Source organism: Podarcis vaucheri, assembly GCF_965113315.1.
Source record: "Podarcis vaucheri genome assembly, chromosome: 3".
In the NCBI taxonomy this organism is placed as follows: domain Eukaryota; kingdom Metazoa; phylum Chordata; class Lepidosauria; order Squamata; family Lacertidae; genus Podarcis; species Podarcis vaucheri.
In genome coordinates this window covers 102,480,995-102,499,379 of record NC_138761.1, presented here as the reverse complement: position 1 = coordinate 102,499,379, position 18,385 = coordinate 102,480,995, and the positions used below count along the sequence as shown (strand labels likewise).

The window sequence follows — 18,385 nt, the reverse complement described above, 5'->3', positions numbered from 1 at the left end:
GGAGGTATAGCCTAGACATGATGCCTTTTAGAATTTGTATTTTTAACACATGCATCGTTCAAAGTGTTTCATTTTCTCTTTTTTAATAGTCTCATGTTTCTTCAACTTCACAACACCTTCAGGAATTATACTTTCACCAAACTACCCTGAGGAGTATGGAAACAACATGAATTGTGTATGGTTGATAATTTCAGAACCAGGAAGCAGAATACATCTTATTTTCAATGACTTTGATGTAGAGCCTCAGTTTGATTACCTGACAGTGAAGGATGATGGGATTTCTGACTTACCAGCACTTGGTACTTTTTCTGGCAATGATGTGCCTTCCCAAATAGCTAGCAATGGGCACATAGTACGTCTTGAATTTCAGTCGGATCATTCCACTACAGGAAGAGGATTCAATATATCATACACGAGTAAGTGTGCATTCTCTGAGTTGTATACTAAACACAATGGGCATTATGCGGCTAAGAATAAGCACTTTTAAGAGCTAGGCTTCAGAGAGCTGAAGTACATGCTTAACAAACCCAACAAAATAATTAGGGCTTTAAAAGCACTTGACTTTGACTGCACAATGTCTTTCAGAAATATCATTAAGCATTTGTTAGTTTAAATCAGGATAGGGAAACTGTGGACTTCCAGATGTTGATGGTCAGATAGCTCAGATGGTAGAGCGTGAGACTCTTAATCTCAGAGTTGTGGGTTCAAGCCCCATGTTGGGCAAAAGAGTCCTGCGTTGCAAGAGGTTGGACAAGATGACCCTTCCATCTCTATAATTTTATGATTCCATTAGCCCCAGCCAGCACTGCTAGTAATCAGAGATGGTTGGAGTCAACAGCAGCTATCTGTTTTATCTAGTCTGAGTCTTGTGTCCAGGCAGATGTTTTCAGAAAAATCAGAAGAACTGTGTGCAGGTTACTGCTTTTTTGCTGTTCACCCTCTAGCAGCTTGTATGCAGAGGTATAATCCCTTTGAACATAAAGGTGTTCAAAGCTATCATTACTAATAACTGCATGTTAATTTTGGGGTTGTAATTTATTTATTTTTTTGGTAATGTGCACATGAAAAAGAAATTAAATTAAAAATTAAAATGCATGATGGAATTAAGCATTTCCCCACATGCATGCTCTCTAGCTGAGCTGGGATATTTAGAAACAAAGTTAATACTAATCTCAGTAGTTCTGTTTGACTCAAAAACATATGTCACCACTGAAAAAATCAAAATGCTCATACATTTTGAACATGGTTGACTGCAGGTAGTCAGATAATCACTAAAGAATCATGTAAGCCCAAAGATAGGTCAGTTAAGGAGACTAGTTGTCTTGTTTTGAATCATGCATCCAAATATACTTACAACCAATTAATTAATTGGCTTTACTTTTTATTTCCTTTGGCGCTCAGCATTTGGTCAGAATGAGTGTCATGATCCAGGAATCCCCATAAACGGAAAGCGCTTTGGAGACAGATTCCTTCTAGGAAGTTCTGTTTCTTTTCATTGCGACGATGGCTTTGTGAAAACCCAGGGCTCAGAGACCATAACTTGTGTTATGCAGGATGGAAATGTTGTGTGGAGTTCAACTGTTCCGAGATGTGAAGGTAAGGATTTGACCGTGCTCTAGAATGCACATACTGATTTTCTTTAGATATTATGTATGCTGTTAATATTAAGGCAATAAAGACAGCAATAAAATAAAAAATCAAAGACTCAGTATAAAACTCAGAGAAAGAGATAGAGAAATGACAGGCATCCACCAAGAGGGGGACACAATATCTTAACTCTAGAATTGTTTCGGATCTTAGTATTTGAGCAAGAAAACCATAATATTAAATGTAAGCAATTGGTATGTTATTTGTTGTTTGCTGCATGGTGATCAGTAGTTGATGGAAATCCCTGGAATATCTAGACTTATCTGCTTGGCATAGAAATGTTTGGGCCATTGTACTTGGAAAAAACTGAGCACAACATTGACTTCCCACAAGAAGAACCACAGCCCTCCTTTGTCATCCATAGGAGCATCAATGACAATATGTGGAGTTAGAGAATATTAATTACTGTTGATGTGTGCGCGCATGCATACACAAATGTTAAAGGCAGCAATGCTTTAGTTTTCTATAGACTCTCACAAATTGTATCTAGAGATAAAAGTGGGTTAGGCTGCAATCATAATGATGCTTGTCTTGTTGAATACAGTTCTGAGTAAGCATGCATAGGATCGCTATTTTAATAAATGGCTTGATATACAGCAGGGACAACAAAAATGGTGCCCTCCGGATGTTGGACATGCACCAGTCCCAGCCAGCATGCGCAGTTGTCAGGAATGGTGGGACTTGGCGTCCAACAACATCTGAAGGGCCCAACATTGGCTAACCTTGACATGCAGCTAAGATGTAGGTTCATGTCCAGAGGATTCTGTGATTATTTGGCTGATTTAAGTCATGAAATCAAAAGCAACACTGGGAAATTTTGCCTTTCGCCTCCCAACTATACAACCTCTCCTCTTCTGCTAGTTGGCATGCTGAATATGGGTGGCAATTAACAAATAGATTGAGTGGCCTAACATCTGCTTTTGAATATTCTCCGTGTTAATAAATCTAACTTTAACAGATTTCATCTAGTGTGAACTGTAATAGGATTTGGGTGCTCTTTTACTTACACCAGCTGGTGTATCTGCCTACGAGCTTACATGCAGTGCATTTAACATGAAATAGGAATATTTATGAAGCAATGGCCTACTTCAGTGAGAGAAATAGCAATGCCACCCAGCCTGTTAAAAAATGATCACTCAAGAAGACTGGTTTAGAAGCCACAGGATTTACATAAAATGCATTTTGTGCTGGATTATATAAATTTCATTGTATGATTTCATAATTTCTTTGTTATATGTTAAATTTTTATCCCTCCTTTCCACAAAACCAAAATTTTCATATGAGTGGCTTAGGTTAGGCTGGAAGGTTGATTGGCTTAAGGTCGCCCAGTAGATTTCATGTCTGAGTAGGGATTTGAGCATGAATATTCCTGGTATAAGTCTAACATTCATTATACCACACTTGCACACTCTCAGCTGCTATGCAGACAACTAAGGTCACATCTGCTTGGCTACCTCACATGGCTACCTCAAAGAATCCTGTGAACCTGTAGTTTGTTAAGGCTGCTGGGAATAGAAGCTCTTTGAGGAGTAAACTATACTTCCCAGGATTCTTTGGGGGAAGCCATGTGCTTTAAATATAAGGTGTGCTTATGATATGACCTAATTGTTTTAAGACTCTGTGCTGGTATCCCAGCCAATATTGTATTGGTGCTGCTAGGCCAACAGCTGCCATTTATACCTGATGTGAAATAATAGAAAAACATTTTGCCTTCATTATGGTACAGAGAAGGGACGCGGGTGGCGCTGTGGGTAAAGCCTCAGCGCCTAGGACTTGCCAATCGCATGGTCGGCGGTTCGAATCCCCGTGGTGGGGTGAGCTCCCGTCGTTCGGTCCCAGCTCCTGCCCACCTAGCAGTTCGAAAGCAGCCTTAAAAGTGCAAGTAGATAAATAGGTATCGCTTTATAGTGGGAAGGTAAACGGCATTTCCATGTGCTGCGCTGGTGCTGTCTCGCCAGAGCAGCTTCATCACGCTGGCCACGTGACCCGGAACTGTCTTCAGACGGCGCCGGCTCCCGGCCTCTAGAGTGAGATGAGCGCAAAACCCTAGAGTCTGTCAAGACTGGCCCGTACGGGCAGGTGTACCTTTACCTTTACCCTTTATGGTACAGAGAGGGTGGGGGAGAGACAGGGCTTGCCAGGGCACAACAAATTTATAGCACCAGGCAGCTTAGCCAATATATGGAGCAGGTGAATCGGTGCAACCACAAGCAGGAATATGGAGTGGTTAAGTGAAAGTACAGAGCGTCAGAATTAACACTTAAGAGTGCCTTGTGTGTTCAACACTGAAGGATATTCTGCACTTTCTGGTTGTGATAAGGCATGCTGGAAGTTGCAATTGAGCAATTTTATGCAATGTGATTTATAGCATTTCTCTGTTGGGATTACCAATTTGATTGTATCTTTCTGTTTCTCTTCCAGCACCTTGCGGTGGCCACCTGACAGCATCTAGTGGCGTTATCTTGCCACCAGGATGGCCAGGTTACTACAAAGACTCGTTAAACTGTGAATGGGTAATCGAGGCAAAGCAAGGGCACTCTATAAAGATCACATTTGATAAGTGAGTATCTGAAAAACAGATCCGCAGCTGAATGTTGCAATTGTTTGAAATGGTAACAGTGTAGATGCTGTTGAATTACAACACACATCATGCCTGACCATTGGCCAGGCTGGCAGGGGCTGATGGGAATTAGAGTCCAACAACCTTGCCCAGCTGTCTCTTACTACCCATTCCACCATGTTGCATCCAAATGAAAGATGAGACAAGGCCTGGGACCAATTACTATGTGATTCCTGTACTCCCAGAATTAGCAGCCGCTCCATCTGGCTGCAGCAGAAATGAAATCATAAGGCCTGGTTGGGCTGACTGCAGTTTGGTTCCACGCTCTCCTTCAGTGGCCACTCAGTTTGGTCGCCTTAACAGTTGTCTAACATTACGTAATGATTGGTACCATTCCTGACCTTGCCTTATCTTTCTCACTTCCCTTTCTATCCCTTTCCCCCTTTTTAGGTCTATCAGATTATATGTAATTAATTGAAAATTCTAAACTGCCTTGTGTGTAGTCATAGAAAGGCGGTATAAAAATACCTCATAAACATCTAGACGGCCACAGCTTCCCCATCCCTCTTTTAAGGTGTTGTCACTACACTTTCTTGTAAACCAGGGGTAGCCAACATCTGCCTGTAGAAAATCAGACGGCAACCCTGTATCGGGAAAATTTGTTTTACAAAAAAATGTTTTACCAAAAAAAAGTGCTGTAAGCTGCCCAGAGTGGCTGGGGAAACCCAGCCAGATGGGTGGGGTATAAATAGTAACATTATTATTATTATTATTATTATTATTATTATTATTATTATTATTATATAATTCAGGTGAGCAATATATTTATCGCAATATTCAAACCAGATTAAGGGACATTGAAAAACAAAATGTCGGGTAAGCTGTACATATAATTTGCTCCCCCAAGTTCTATGGTTTAAATAAAACAGTTAACAGGGTCACTTATATCTCAAAATTAATAATTCCAGTTGAAACGCAGGGCCTTTATGTTAGCCTAATTGAACTTTCCCCCCCTCAGCTTTTGTTTTTAAAAATTCCCAGAAATGATAGACATTGTGGGTGTTTTTTGAATGTGCCGGACAGTGTAGAACATACTCTTTTCTACTGTCCAACCAGCTACACAAATGTGCTATCCCCTTTTTTCAGTGGTCTAACATCACGGCACAATGAAAATATCAGACTCTATCTGACATTAGCCTGGGTGTAACTGCAAGGGTGGCTGAGTTTTTGTCTTAGAGTGATGAACTTATTGTTTCTAGAGATATAAGAGGATTCATGAACAGTCTGGGTTTGAGTTAATGCCTGAACTGAGCAGCAGTCTATATGGTATCTACAGTCATTATGTAGATGCTTCTGTAACTATTCAGCATTTAGTTATGGGCATTAGCGTTTTGATTTCCCCTCTTAAAAAAATATTGTTTTTGATAACTACATGAATAATACATTTCATCTACATTGAAATGTATTATTCATCTACATTGAAATTTATTATATAAATGATACATTGTTTCCTGCTTGGCAGGGGGTTGGACTCGGCCCTTGTGGTCTCTTCCAACTCTATGATTCTATGATTCTATGATCTGTTTTGTGTGGCGGGGGTCATGGGACAGCCCTGTAACATCCCTTCTCCATTCAAACAGAATGGTGTAGAATCATTTGCAGGGATTCATTTTTGGTAAAGAAATGTGATGGCAAAGCTTTTCCCCTTTCTTTCAAAAAACAAGGGGAACTTATTTTGGTCACCTTGCTTATAAACATAGCACCCCCCCCCCCCGAAAAGCTTTATTATTTTTGTCTAACCCTTGAGTGTTATCTTTGGGAAAACATTGGGATACAATGATAGCCTCAGGGGCTACATTTCCATTCTGGCACTGAAAGCAACAGAGATTTCTGTGACACCGACTTCAGCCTTGCATTAATGTGGACAGTAATTCTCTATAATTGCTAAAAGAAGCTATCATATAGGGGAGCTGTGTATTCCTAAATATCAGATGCAGGGAACACACTTCAGGGAATTTCCTGCTGAGTAGCATCCGACTAGCTGCTGTTTAATTATGAATGTTGGTTTAGATAAACCTTGGTCTAATCCAACATTAGTTCTGTGTAACTATCCACCACACAGAGTTCTGTATAACTAACAGAATAACCTGGATCAATTTCATGTTGCTGGGTAATTATATATTTTGAATGCTTTTAACAACCACCTTATTCTTAAGAACACAGTTGTAATAAGCCTTCATTCTTCACAAAATTGGTGAAAGAGATGCCTTGGGTAATTGATTTACGGTGGTAAAAGGGAATTATGTGATGTGGGTGAACAATTTACAAATCTGGCTGTACTGAAACCAGTGGTACTCTAACCCACTGCTGTGGTTAGAGTACCACTTACAAACCCAAATTATTTTAAATAATCAAGAAGTGTCAGCTTGAGGCTGGACACCATGATGTTCTTTCATTGAAAAATCAAGATAGTTTACACATCTGGAGTTGAATATATGTAAATGAATATGTTAAAGAGTGCCTCTGGAAGAATGGAGGGGTTAGAGAATATTTGCAGAGCATAACTTTTGATGGGATGAGTTCCAGCATCCTGAATGTAATCATGGAGGTTGGATATACATTAGTTCTTCACCTGTGAATAGTTCACAAGGTCCTTTGGAACAGTGCGTGGGAGGAGCGGGGGAAGGGGTGCTGTTGCCCTGATGGAATGATCATTTTAGCATCAAATACCATCTAATCAATAGGATTATAGCACAATGGTTTTCATATTTATTCAGTAATAAGTCTCACTGTATCCAGTGGAAGTGTGTTTAGATTTGCAGTCTTAATCAGTCTCTGTTCAGGATTTCAGTTATGCAGCCTAATTTTATGTACTGTGTGGCGACTTACAGTCAAATAAATGAACATAGTTTTTCATCATTCCAGTGGCGTAGCGTGGGGGGTGCAGGGGGGGCCGGCCGCACCGGGTGCAACATCTGGGGGTTAGGGTTAGGGGGCGCAAATCCACGGGTTAGGGGGCGCAAATCCACGGGTTAGGGGGCGCAAATCCACGGGTTAGGGGGCGCAAATTACTTGCCTTGCCCCGGGTGCTGACAACCCACGCTACGCCACTGCATCATTCATATATATAGATAGATAGATAGATAGATAGATAGATAGATAGATTCTTTATTGTCATTACACAAGTGCAACATTGCACAAAGTGCAACGAAATTGGATGCCATCCCTTAAAACAACAAAAGCAAGACAACAACAACAACCAAACAAACCACATTCCAGCCACACCCACACCACACCCATCAAACTCCCAGGTCACACTAACGAGTTACAGCATTCAAAAGGGCCACAGCTCTTGGATAGAAACTGTTTTTCAGTCTATTTGTCTTTGACTTGATGTTTCTATATCTTCTGCCAGAAGGCAGTAGTGCAAACAGACAGTGTCCCGGGTGAGATGAATCCTGCAGGATGTTATTTGCTTTCCTAAGACAACGGGAACCGTACAGTTCTTCCAAAGATGGGAGAGGATGACCAATAATCCTTTGGGCTGTGGTTATGACCTTCTGGAGCACCTTCCTCTCCCTAGCTGTACAACTGGAGAACCAAGCACAAATACAGTATGTAAGAATGCTCTCTATGGAGCCTCGGTAGAAGGACACCAGCAGTCTCTCACTCAGATTGTTCTTCTTTAAAAGTCTGAGGAAATAAATTCTCTGCTGGGCCTTCTTCACCAGAGCAGTGGTATGTGCGCTCCAAGTCATGCCCTGATCGATAGCTACTCCCAAAAACCTGAATTCCGCCACCCTCTCCACCCGTTCCCCGTTGATATACAAGGGCTGAATGTCCGCCTTTTTTTCCCTGTAATCCACCACCAATTCCTTGGTCTTAGCCGTATTAAGAGCCAGATTGTTCTCTCCACACCAAACACAGAGCCGCTCCACCTCGTCCCGATAGGCGGACTCATCCCCTCCTGAAATGAGCCCTACCACCGTAGTGTCATCAGCAAACTTGATGATTTTGTTGCTGGAATAGATGGCTGTACAGTCATACGTATAGATAGTGTAGAGCAGGGGACTCAACACACAACCCTGTGGTGAGCCGGTGTTAAGGCTAAGGGCTGTGGACATGTGTGACCCTACTCTAACCCTCTGGGAACGTTCTGACAAAAAATCCAAAACCCAGAGACAGGTGGAGTTGGAGAGTCCAATCGCCTCTAGCTTGGACACCAGTCTATGGGGGAGGATAGTGTTAAAAGCAGAGCTAAAATCCACAAACAGCAGCCTCACATAACTCCCCGGCTGCTCCAGATGGGACAGAGCAGCATGGAGAGTGGTATTGATGGCGTCTTCTGTGGATCTATTTGCTCTGTATGCAAACTGGTAGTTGTCAAAAGTTGATGGAAGACAGGAGATAATGTGACGGCGCACCAGTTTCTCAAAACACTTCATGATGATTGGAGTCAGTGCAACTGGTCTATAGTCATATACTGATTGTGGATTTTTTAGGCAGAGGGACAATAGTTGACGACTATATATATATGGTGAGTCCTTTAAAATAGGCCCTGTGGATACAGAGTACACATGTTCCATGGGGCCTCTTTTAAAAGACTCATCCTGTATATGATTGGTTACATTTCTGATTATGTTATCTAGTACAGTTTTGCCTCAAAGACTGACTATATTTGTATTTTGTTTTCGGTGAAACTTACTAGGTTTCATGTGTTTGTGTGCTTCAGTTGTATATTAATATATGGACGTAATACAATGTACATTATTTCTGGAAAAAGCCTTAAAAGATTATGTATTTCCTTCCCTCCCCAATTTATCAGTTTATGGGATTTGTGGATTTAGGTTCATATTTATGTGTGCCTGCTAATTGTTATATAATGTACAAGGGTGTTGTATATATTGTTTTCACAAATATTTCTTGCATAAACTCCTGTTTTCAGTCATCTGTAGTAAAAAACAACACCATTATCATGCTCCCTTGATCCAAGTAAGCATGCTTATTTTTGTCAGGACTTCTGCAAAGTGTTTGCTATCTGAAGTAAACATAGGTAACTGCCTCAGACTGAGTGAAGCCATTGGTCCATCTATCTCAGTATTGTCTTTACTGACTGAGAGTGTCTGTTCTGAGTACATTCCTAGCCCCAGTTGGAAATGCGGGGAATGAACCTTTGAACTTCTGCATGCAAATCAGATCCTCTGCCACTGAGTTACGGCCCTTCCCCAGTTCTGTTCCACATTAGATATGAACGCAGGTCTCCTGCAGCTTCCCTTCGTCCTTTGAGACCAAACTTATTACCGTTATAGAGCTCTACTATGTGTCATATCTGGTTTAAAAGGTTAGCAGTGCTACACAATGAGAGTGTTTTGTTTCTACATGAATGCCTTTGGTGATGCCTTCGCAAACAGGAGGAGGGAAAAAGGCTTGACACAAAAACTGCAGTAAAAGGTTCATATTTTTCTAGTTCAAGTGGCTGTCAAATGTATCTACAAATATTTAGGCGCAATTAGATTGTGTTGCACATCAGTCAAAACTGAAGCCAAGCTGTATATACCACTGGGGAACTGAGTGGATTTGATGAAGAAATGACCCTTGGAGGATGATTTCATGCTCAGTCAGGCTTTGTGAATCTAAAGTTATTAAACTGGAAAACACTATTTCCCAGGAGACAGGGAACTAGACTGGAACGGAGTAGAGGACCATGGTTCTTCTTGGGCCACCATTTCCACTGACCTCTTTAAATAACCCCACTCTTATTCCTTGCTTTGTGTGTCATAGTGATAATGATTTTCCATATGTAAGAGTTAATGGCTCAACACCACCAGCTAATTCAAGAACCAATGAAGTGAATGAAAAGTTAGGTAAGAAAGGACTTCAGTGCACCTTCTGATAATATGTCATTGGTGTGAGAATTGTGGCAACACACAAGAAGCTCCCATATACAGAGTCAGAGCATTAGTCCATCTTGTTCAGTATTATCTACACTGACTGACAGCTGCTGTCCAGGATTTCAGAATGGGATCTCTTCCAGCTTTACCTGGAGATGATGGGGATTGAAACTGGTATCTTTTGCATGGAGAGCATATGCTCTTACCACTGAACCACCACAGCTCTTCCATGAGGGCCTCTGTCCTCCCTGGACTGCTCTAATATTACACTGAGTAGTGTTGTCAGCTCTGGGTAGTAGATCTCTAAGGCCTTCTGCAACCTGGAATTTCTTGGTTGGAGCTGCTGGAGGCCTAGTGCATGCAGATCATGAGGCCTACCTGTCAGGGATCTGTTTTCAGGGGAGGGGAGAGACAGGAACGTACAGAGAGCCTCCTCCTCTGTTGAGCAGCTGCACTTCGTCAGAGTCTGGGGAGGGGCAGTTTTCAGGAGACAAGGAAGACAAGAGAGAGCGGAGCCAAAAAACTGCTACCATGGGAGGGAATGAGCAGTTTCCGTCGCTTAGTTTTCCACGTAATGAAAAAAGACGGGTAGAGGGGCTTCCGGGTTTTCTTTGCTGGAGGGGAAATAGGAAGAAGGCACTTCCGGATTCTGCTAGCGATTGAGGCAGACATGGTTTTGAAACTTCTGCACTGTACATAAGTTTGCACTCAATAAATCCTGAAAAGAGAGGCTGGAGTCCGGGCTGTTATCTTCGCAAGCATCCACACTCCCTTCTGACACTACCACTGAGCTAAGATCCCTCTCCTGCATGTAAAATATTGTGCACATGGAGTATCCACAAATATAACCAGACCATTGCCCCATCTACCCTAGTATTTGACTACTGTGACAGGCAGGAACACTCCATCCTTTTCTGAGAGATCCTCCACTGCTTCTTTCTTGCAAGCGCCCCCGCCTCATCCTACTTCAATTTAGTTTGCTACCTACTGTGGATTATGTTCTTTTTACCCAGAAGTAAGCAATAACCTTCGGAGAGCAGAAACCTTTGCAGCATAAATGTTCCATGGGATTCCACCAACAAGCCCAGGCAATCTAATGAGATTGTTGTTGTTTTAGAAATGTCAGCTTTGAAGTCATACGTGTTGCAATTTGTCATTCTGTTTTTACAGGTTCCAGACAGAAGTAAATTACGATACACTGGAAGTCAGAGATGGGCCGACGAGTTCTTCTCCATTAATTGGGGAATACCATGGCACACAAGCACCACAGTTCCTTATTAGCACTGGGAATTTCATGTATCTCCTATTCACTACAGATAACAGCCGTTCAAGTGTTGGTTTCTTGATTCACTATGAAAGTAAGTCTGATATTTTTCTCAGTTAAAATGAGTGTAATAACCGAATGTGGGTATTGTGGGGAATGAGAAGTGTATTGGCAGAGTGCCTGATAAATCAGCAAAAAATGTAAATGGCTGTAACATAGGAATGGTTAAGAGTGAAATGGGTGGTATCAGACTAATTTAATCTGTGTTAGGGTTTCTGCTTGTGTCATGTAACTTCTCCCCTCTCCCCTTCCCCCACATGTCCCCTAAATTTGTTCTGGGGGTTGCCCCAACCCTCTGGAGTAGATCTGGGGAGAACATGGGGTATGCACAAGAAGAGGAGAGGAGAGGTTCCATGGCACAAGAGGAAATCCTTGTACTTATGGAATCAGGTATGCACCACTTATTATACATTGAGTGTGCAATCCTATACTATTGTCTGAGAGTAAGCTCTATTGAACTCAATGGGACATACCTTTGAGTAGACATGTTTGGAATTGCACTTTTCAACATAAAAAACTATTTTAAAAAAACTATTATCATACATTGCTGCAGGTGTGTACTTAAAAAAAATCAAAACATTTACCCCAATCCAGAATTTCACTGTGAGCATGGGAGCGCCTCACATTGGAACATGGCATTCTTTATTTGTGTGCAGAGTGGAGTAAGTCTCATTTCCAAGAGTTCTGCTTGCATTATGATGCATGCCTCTGTTCTCTGATTTGGTATAACTAACTAGATGCCTGCAATAAGTTTTGCAGTCATTAAATGGTTAAGAGGGCACAGATTGCTTGCTTTGCTTCCTGGTTCACAATAATTGTTGATATCTGAATTGGGACAAATTATTGTTACACCAACCTATAACTTGCCTCCAAAGCAAAATCAGAAGCCACAGTTTAAACTGGGACTTTGATTCTGATTTAGAAACAAAGTAAAATTACCAGAGTTGAACATCATGGTAGTTTCCATGAGCCAGGAAGCAGACTTTTATGAAGTCGTTCTATGGTTATGATGTCAGAACCTGCTTACAATTTTTGAAAGATGAAAATGCAAGTAAAATAAAATCCCACAGTGGTGAAGGTTTCAAGTGTGAATTTATTCCCAGAGAATATAAGAGGTTTCTCATACTCTATGATTCTTTAGGTGAAAATATATTGATTGTGATCATAATAATATAGAACTAGTCTAGCAGAGTATTTCATATTTCTGTTGTCATAAGTAGTGCTAGAGTCATGCACGGTAATTTCCAATATTCATTCCAATATGGATGTATTGCAGCAATTGTATCCTTATGCATTATTAACAAGTAGATAGTAGTTTCATTGTTAGCGCTTAAATGACTAGAGCATTCATCTTTTCCCATTTATAACAAGCATGCTAACAAAATGAAAATTTAGGATTGAAAAGTGGAGTTTACAGAATGCTGTTTCTCTACAGTTCTGGAAGAGAATCACACTCAGCTCTGCCATGAGCCACAATGAGCTGCGTGGGGTAGCCGGTGGCTTGAGAGGAGTGGCGCATCATGCTCTCCATGCAGCACTCATAGGCCGGCCTGCCACTGCCATTATCAGCACCAATATGTGCCACCCTCCAGTGGCCTGCCAGCTAGCTGTAGAAGGTTTCCACTTTTGCTGCCATAGCAAATACAACAATATTTGCCTCTCTAGAGAAGTATCAAACAGTACTCCTGCAGGGCTCTAAGGAGTGCAGGGATCCTTCAGTGATCTGGAGTGCAGTGATGCAGGTGGTCTTCACAACCACCTTGCACACAAAAACATGCTTCAAGGAAGAACCCCTCAAATTTATTGGTTGCAAATGAGGGTGGTTTCCCTTTGCTCAGGTCAGGTTATCTTAGACAAAGGAAAAAAACTATTTTCTATTTAAAATTCTATTTAAAAATAGGTAAATCAGAAATAGGTTGGCTGCCTTCCCAATTTTAGCCAATAAGAACATTACCTTTTTCCTGCTGGAGACAGACTAGAAGGGAGGTGAAGGGAGAAACATGGAGTGGATTTTATGTAACAGGGAATGGGTTGTGTCTCAGACGTACAGAATACTGGCAATGGAAGTGGAGACTGTGCTGAAATGAAGACATAGTGCCCTTGCATTGTTGCCATGCTGTCTTTCTCAACATTAAACTCTTATTCTTTATTGCATTTGTCTTGAGAAAGGCTGCAGTTATTCAGTGAGAGGCGCCCTGCAGTTTTTAAGATGCACATTCTTTTACTTCACTACTGCAAATGAATCATTGCTAATTATTTTCAATCGTCGCTAACTTGTTACATTTGCAGTGAAATTTCAAAGGTTACCGTATGTTTAGAAAGAGGTGGGAGGAGGATACTTTGAGAAATTATGTATGAAAATGTATTTCTATATTGTGCAAAGTGAACTGGCTTTAGTATCTATGTGTATTTTTTATTTATTTAAGTAGTTTATATCATAGCCTTCCAACAGTTCCCATGGTTGCTTAGAAAAAAAGTTAAAATCACCGTAAACCAAAGCATTACAGCAATATTAAGACATTACAATATAAAAAGAGCAGCATAAAAGCAGTCAGCAGAATTGAAAACAGACACCAGGGCAACGTGATAGCAATGTGCGTATGATTATTTATTTATTATAGCCCAACCTCCACCAAATGGTCCCAGGGCAGGTTACATTAAAACCACAATTTAAAGCAAAATTCAGTTCATTAAAAACAGTAAATTAAACTGCAAAACTAAACAAAATTGTAAGAGCAGCAAAATAGGAGTCCAACAGTAGAAGAGGAAGGAAAATATCCACTCATCTGAAAGTCTTGGTGGAGAGGTGTGTCTTGACTTTGTGCTGGAAATACTGCAATGATAGCACATTTATAAATGATGCAAAATATTATTTGATACTTTAACAGGAGACCCCCCCCATCCCCTGCCACTGCCTGTAATGCATTCCATAGTTGAGGTGCCACCACCGAGCAAGCATTTTCCCCTGTAGTCACTCAACCTCAGATGACATGGGCCTCCTCCATTGAACATCATAGTGTATAGGGAGGCACATTTGAATACAAGCTTTGAAACCCATGAAGCCTGGTACATAAAGCACCCTTCATCCACCAATGGGATCTCTGTTTTGTCTGGACTGGGCTCCAGTTTATTGGCTCTCTTTGAGCCCATTACTATAAATACACGTAATGCAGTAGTTGTGTGGTTTAGTGCAATTCCTGCATTACTTTTATGAAAAGAAGATAAAAGCAGGCGCTGTCAGCATAATCGTGACACCTCACCTTAGACCTCCGTATGACCTCATTCACCAGTCTCATGCAGATGTTTAAATACAAGAGGGGAACAACAAAAAAAGATGTGGGACTCTATCACATAGCTGCTAGAGTCAAATAAAAGTCTTCCAGCACCATCTTCTGAAACTTACTGTCCAAGTAGGAAATGAACCACCTAAACGGCAAACCAGTTCAGTAGGAACTGGATGGTATAAAAAAACTCCAAGATGTCCAGGAAAATCAAGGGGCTTATACACCATCTCTATATCCTGAAATATGTTGTTTACTGGGACAACGTAAGCAGTTTCAGTGCCAAATCCACACCTGAAAACTGATTAAAATGGAACTGGGAACTCAGGCCTCACCCAACTGTGTCTGAAGTTTTAGAGCAACCTCCCACTTAAGCCATTTGCCAAGGAAAGGTTTGCTAGTGACTGCCCAGTAATTATTCAGATATTTCAGGTCCACAACAGGTTTCTTCTGGAGAAGCTGCACTGCTTCCTCTTTTGTACTGCTGACATAGGCATATTTGAATAACTTTTTCCTATCCAGCACTCAAAAGCTCGATCCAGTTGTGATGAGAACCAGTTATCACTGCTAAACATCTGAGATTCAAAATAGCCACCCACTGCACCATGAAAAGCTGAAAACCTTGTGCCACTATTGACACAACTCTTCAGAACGAAAGCTTAGGCAGGGTATCATTTCAAAGATTGCTATCTATGCTTTTCAGTAATAGTAAGCTTTAAATAAACTACCATGTGGCTTTACAGAGATTGGCACTTAGAGAGGCATCAGCACTTTTTGAGGGATGGAAACTAAGTTACAGCTATTTGAAGGGGCTAAAAGTTATTTTACCTGGAGGGAAAAATAACTCCATAACCAGGAAAGAGAACTATTTCAGTGACAGCAGTGGTACTCTAATCCAAGTACTAAACCATAACTTCAGATGCACACAGTTGGCACCATACAATTTTCAGAGGCATTCCAGTGCTTTTTAGAAAAGTTTAATACCCAAATGGCTGGGAGAATATTTAAATCAGGTATAGCCAACATAGTTCCCTGCATGTGTTTTGGACTACAACATCTGTCATCCTCTACAATAGGTCATGTAGGTTGCTCCTGACTGGAGATTTCCCTGGAGTTTTGTGCATTTGGAGGAAAGCTGCTTCTAAGAGACAAGCCACACACAGGTCATATTTGCCTGTCCCAATTCCCGTTCATTAGTGATTCCAGAAATATTACACCTCTTTCTCCAGAGGTCAAAGTCTGCTTAGCTCCTGATGGTACTCTGAGGTCTCAACTGGGAAGAAAGGGAGGTTACAGCATGCAGAGTACACCATGGAAGAACTGTCCTTATTAGCATTCCCTGTGTAGAAGATAAAGTACAAATATATAGAAAGACAACGCGGGGGGCAATGGAAAGTAAATGATCACGACATCTATCCAATGTCGTTACTTAATATCCTTGTCAAATTCCTCTCCTTACTTGCTCGTATTACATTTTTGTATCCTTCTTTTTGAAGCATAGATTATTTAAATAACTTGTAACAAAATTATAATTTCTCTCTCTTTTTTAAAGGGTTGCTTCCAACCTCTATAAACTCAGTGCTTTCTCTCTCTTTTTAGTTTTAGCTCAACATAATTTGCTCTTCTGCAGTGAACTTCTAATATTTGTCCACCTTCCCTTTCTCTGACCAGGTGTTACACTGGAATCGGATTCCTGCCTTGACCCAGGTATTCCTGTGAATGGCCATCGGCATGGTAATAACTTCAGCATCCGATCTACAGTCACTTTTAGCTGTGATCCAGGTTACACTCGGAGTGATGATGAACCACTTGTGTGTGAACGAAATCATCAGTGGAACCATGCACTACCTAGCTGCGATGGTACGTACTATGCAATAGTTGCTCTTGGACCTCTGCAAAATAAATTATATTTAAAAAGATGTAATATCTCATCTTTTCATGTAGGGAAAAGGGGGGGGGGACACACAGAAAGAAATTGCATTATTCACTACGCTCTTTCCTGAAACTCCTCTTCACTTTATCATATCTACTCCTCTGCTCCCATGAATGTATGGTTTTCTGGGGCACATTCCAAAGCAGAAAATATACCTTTGTGCTAAGTGTGTCTAGCTCAGCATAGGACACGAAACCTCTAAGAGAGAAATGCTTTGCTGGTCCAACTTCCTCCATTCTAGCACTCTGATGGGAAACACTAAACCTACGGGAAGTGTTCATTTTATGCTAGAATATTATTAAAGAAAGTACTTTCCAAGACTTGGAGATAAGGATAGGCAGATCTGTCGCTTTCAGTTTCTTTCAGTTTCTCATTTTTCCCATCTTAAATTGAGTTCTTCACATTTCCACATCTGTTTTTACTTTGTAAAAAAAAATTCTCATAAAAATTCACCAGTGCATATTTTAGTGCATATTTCTCCTAGTACACACATTTTTCCCCTATGCAATTGTTCCCCAAAGACACATTGTTGCAAAGCAATTTCCCCTAATATGGTGCGTTTTAATAGTAATTATTACTAATATGTAAGCACTTTGTGCATATTTTACCTCCATATAGGCAGTATATAAATTCAATAAATAATAACAATAATAATGTTTGTACACATCACATTTTGAGAAACTGTGACCAGAGTGAGCCCCGGGCCGATCTTCTTTCCAGACTTAGAATAACTCCTAAAAACCTTTGAATTTCCCTAGAGAGGTCTCCAATAAAGTCTGGAATTACAAATCACAACAGCAAAAAAATGTATTCACACGCTAGAATACATAACCGTATTTACATATTGCAGAAGAAGATAAGTAATGATGAAACTGTCATTAATGATCTTCTCGTCAGTGAACCACATATTCCTACGGAACACAGTAATAAAACCAACTTGAAAGCTATCTTGTAGAACCAACCAACTTGAAAATTATCTTACAGAATCAGGAGAACCATCACATACTACAGACCAAAATGGGCTTTTCTTTATTGCCTGAATATTGCAAAATACTTCCACCTGAAGTATTATGAAGCATTTTATTATGAATAAGATAGGACTAAGAGTGATTCTACTTTGCAGAATATCTAAAAAATGCAGTTTTCATGGTGCTTCTTCAGGTATATAGATTTCAATCATAAAGTTTCTGCTTGGGCTGATGTTGTTCAGAGTGCTGAACTACACTGTGGCATAGTTCTTGAGATAGTTTTATTGACACACGGCATTTTTCTTCTGCTTTATTTATGGCTCATGGGATTGCTATATTTTATTGTTTAACATACTTTATAGCTGTTCTGAAAATCACGGCTGTATTTATTATGAGATCTTCTAAGTTTGTATAATTTAGAATGTTCGGTTTCTTTAATCTCAGCACCCTGCTCTTTCAAATGCTTCTAGTTAAAACCTACAGTGATTGCAATCTCCTCTCTTCCTCCCTCCCCCCCCCACACAAGCTGAGACAGAGATAGTGAGAGGGTGACAGTGCCTGCTTTGTTTTGGTTATGAAGAATTTACAGACAGAAGCATGTTTCAATAGCCTCAGCACAGAGTCAGAAAGATGTGAGGCAGAGCCTGTACTGAAGTTATAACCCCATTTCTCCATTTCCCAGTGGTGACATTTGGTTATGAATTGCAGAACTGGGGGGTGAGCCCCTCTTTCTTGCCCATAATTGGGGCATTTTGCTAGAGAGGGAGGAGGGGAGTGAGAT

General features: G+C 40.7%; 1 protein-coding gene across 5 annotated transcripts in view; it reads left to right on the top strand.

Annotated features, from left to right (window-relative positions):
* The window catches only part of CSMD1 (CUB and Sushi multiple domains 1), a 997,036-nt gene that overhangs the window by 761,180 nt on the left and 217,471 nt on the right, over positions 1–18,385 (top strand). For all 5 annotated transcript variants that reach the window (XM_082215381.1, XM_082215380.1, XM_082215382.1 and 2 more), the window contains 5 exons: positions 90–416; positions 1,402–1,596; positions 4,069–4,207; positions 11,269–11,456; positions 16,375–16,563. In XM_082215381.1, coding sequence (XP_082071507.1) covers positions 90–416; positions 1,402–1,596; positions 4,069–4,207; positions 11,269–11,456; positions 16,375–16,563 — 1,038 coding nt within the window. The remainder of the gene's footprint in view (positions 1–89; positions 417–1,401; positions 1,597–4,068; positions 4,208–11,268; positions 11,457–16,374; positions 16,564–18,385) is intronic.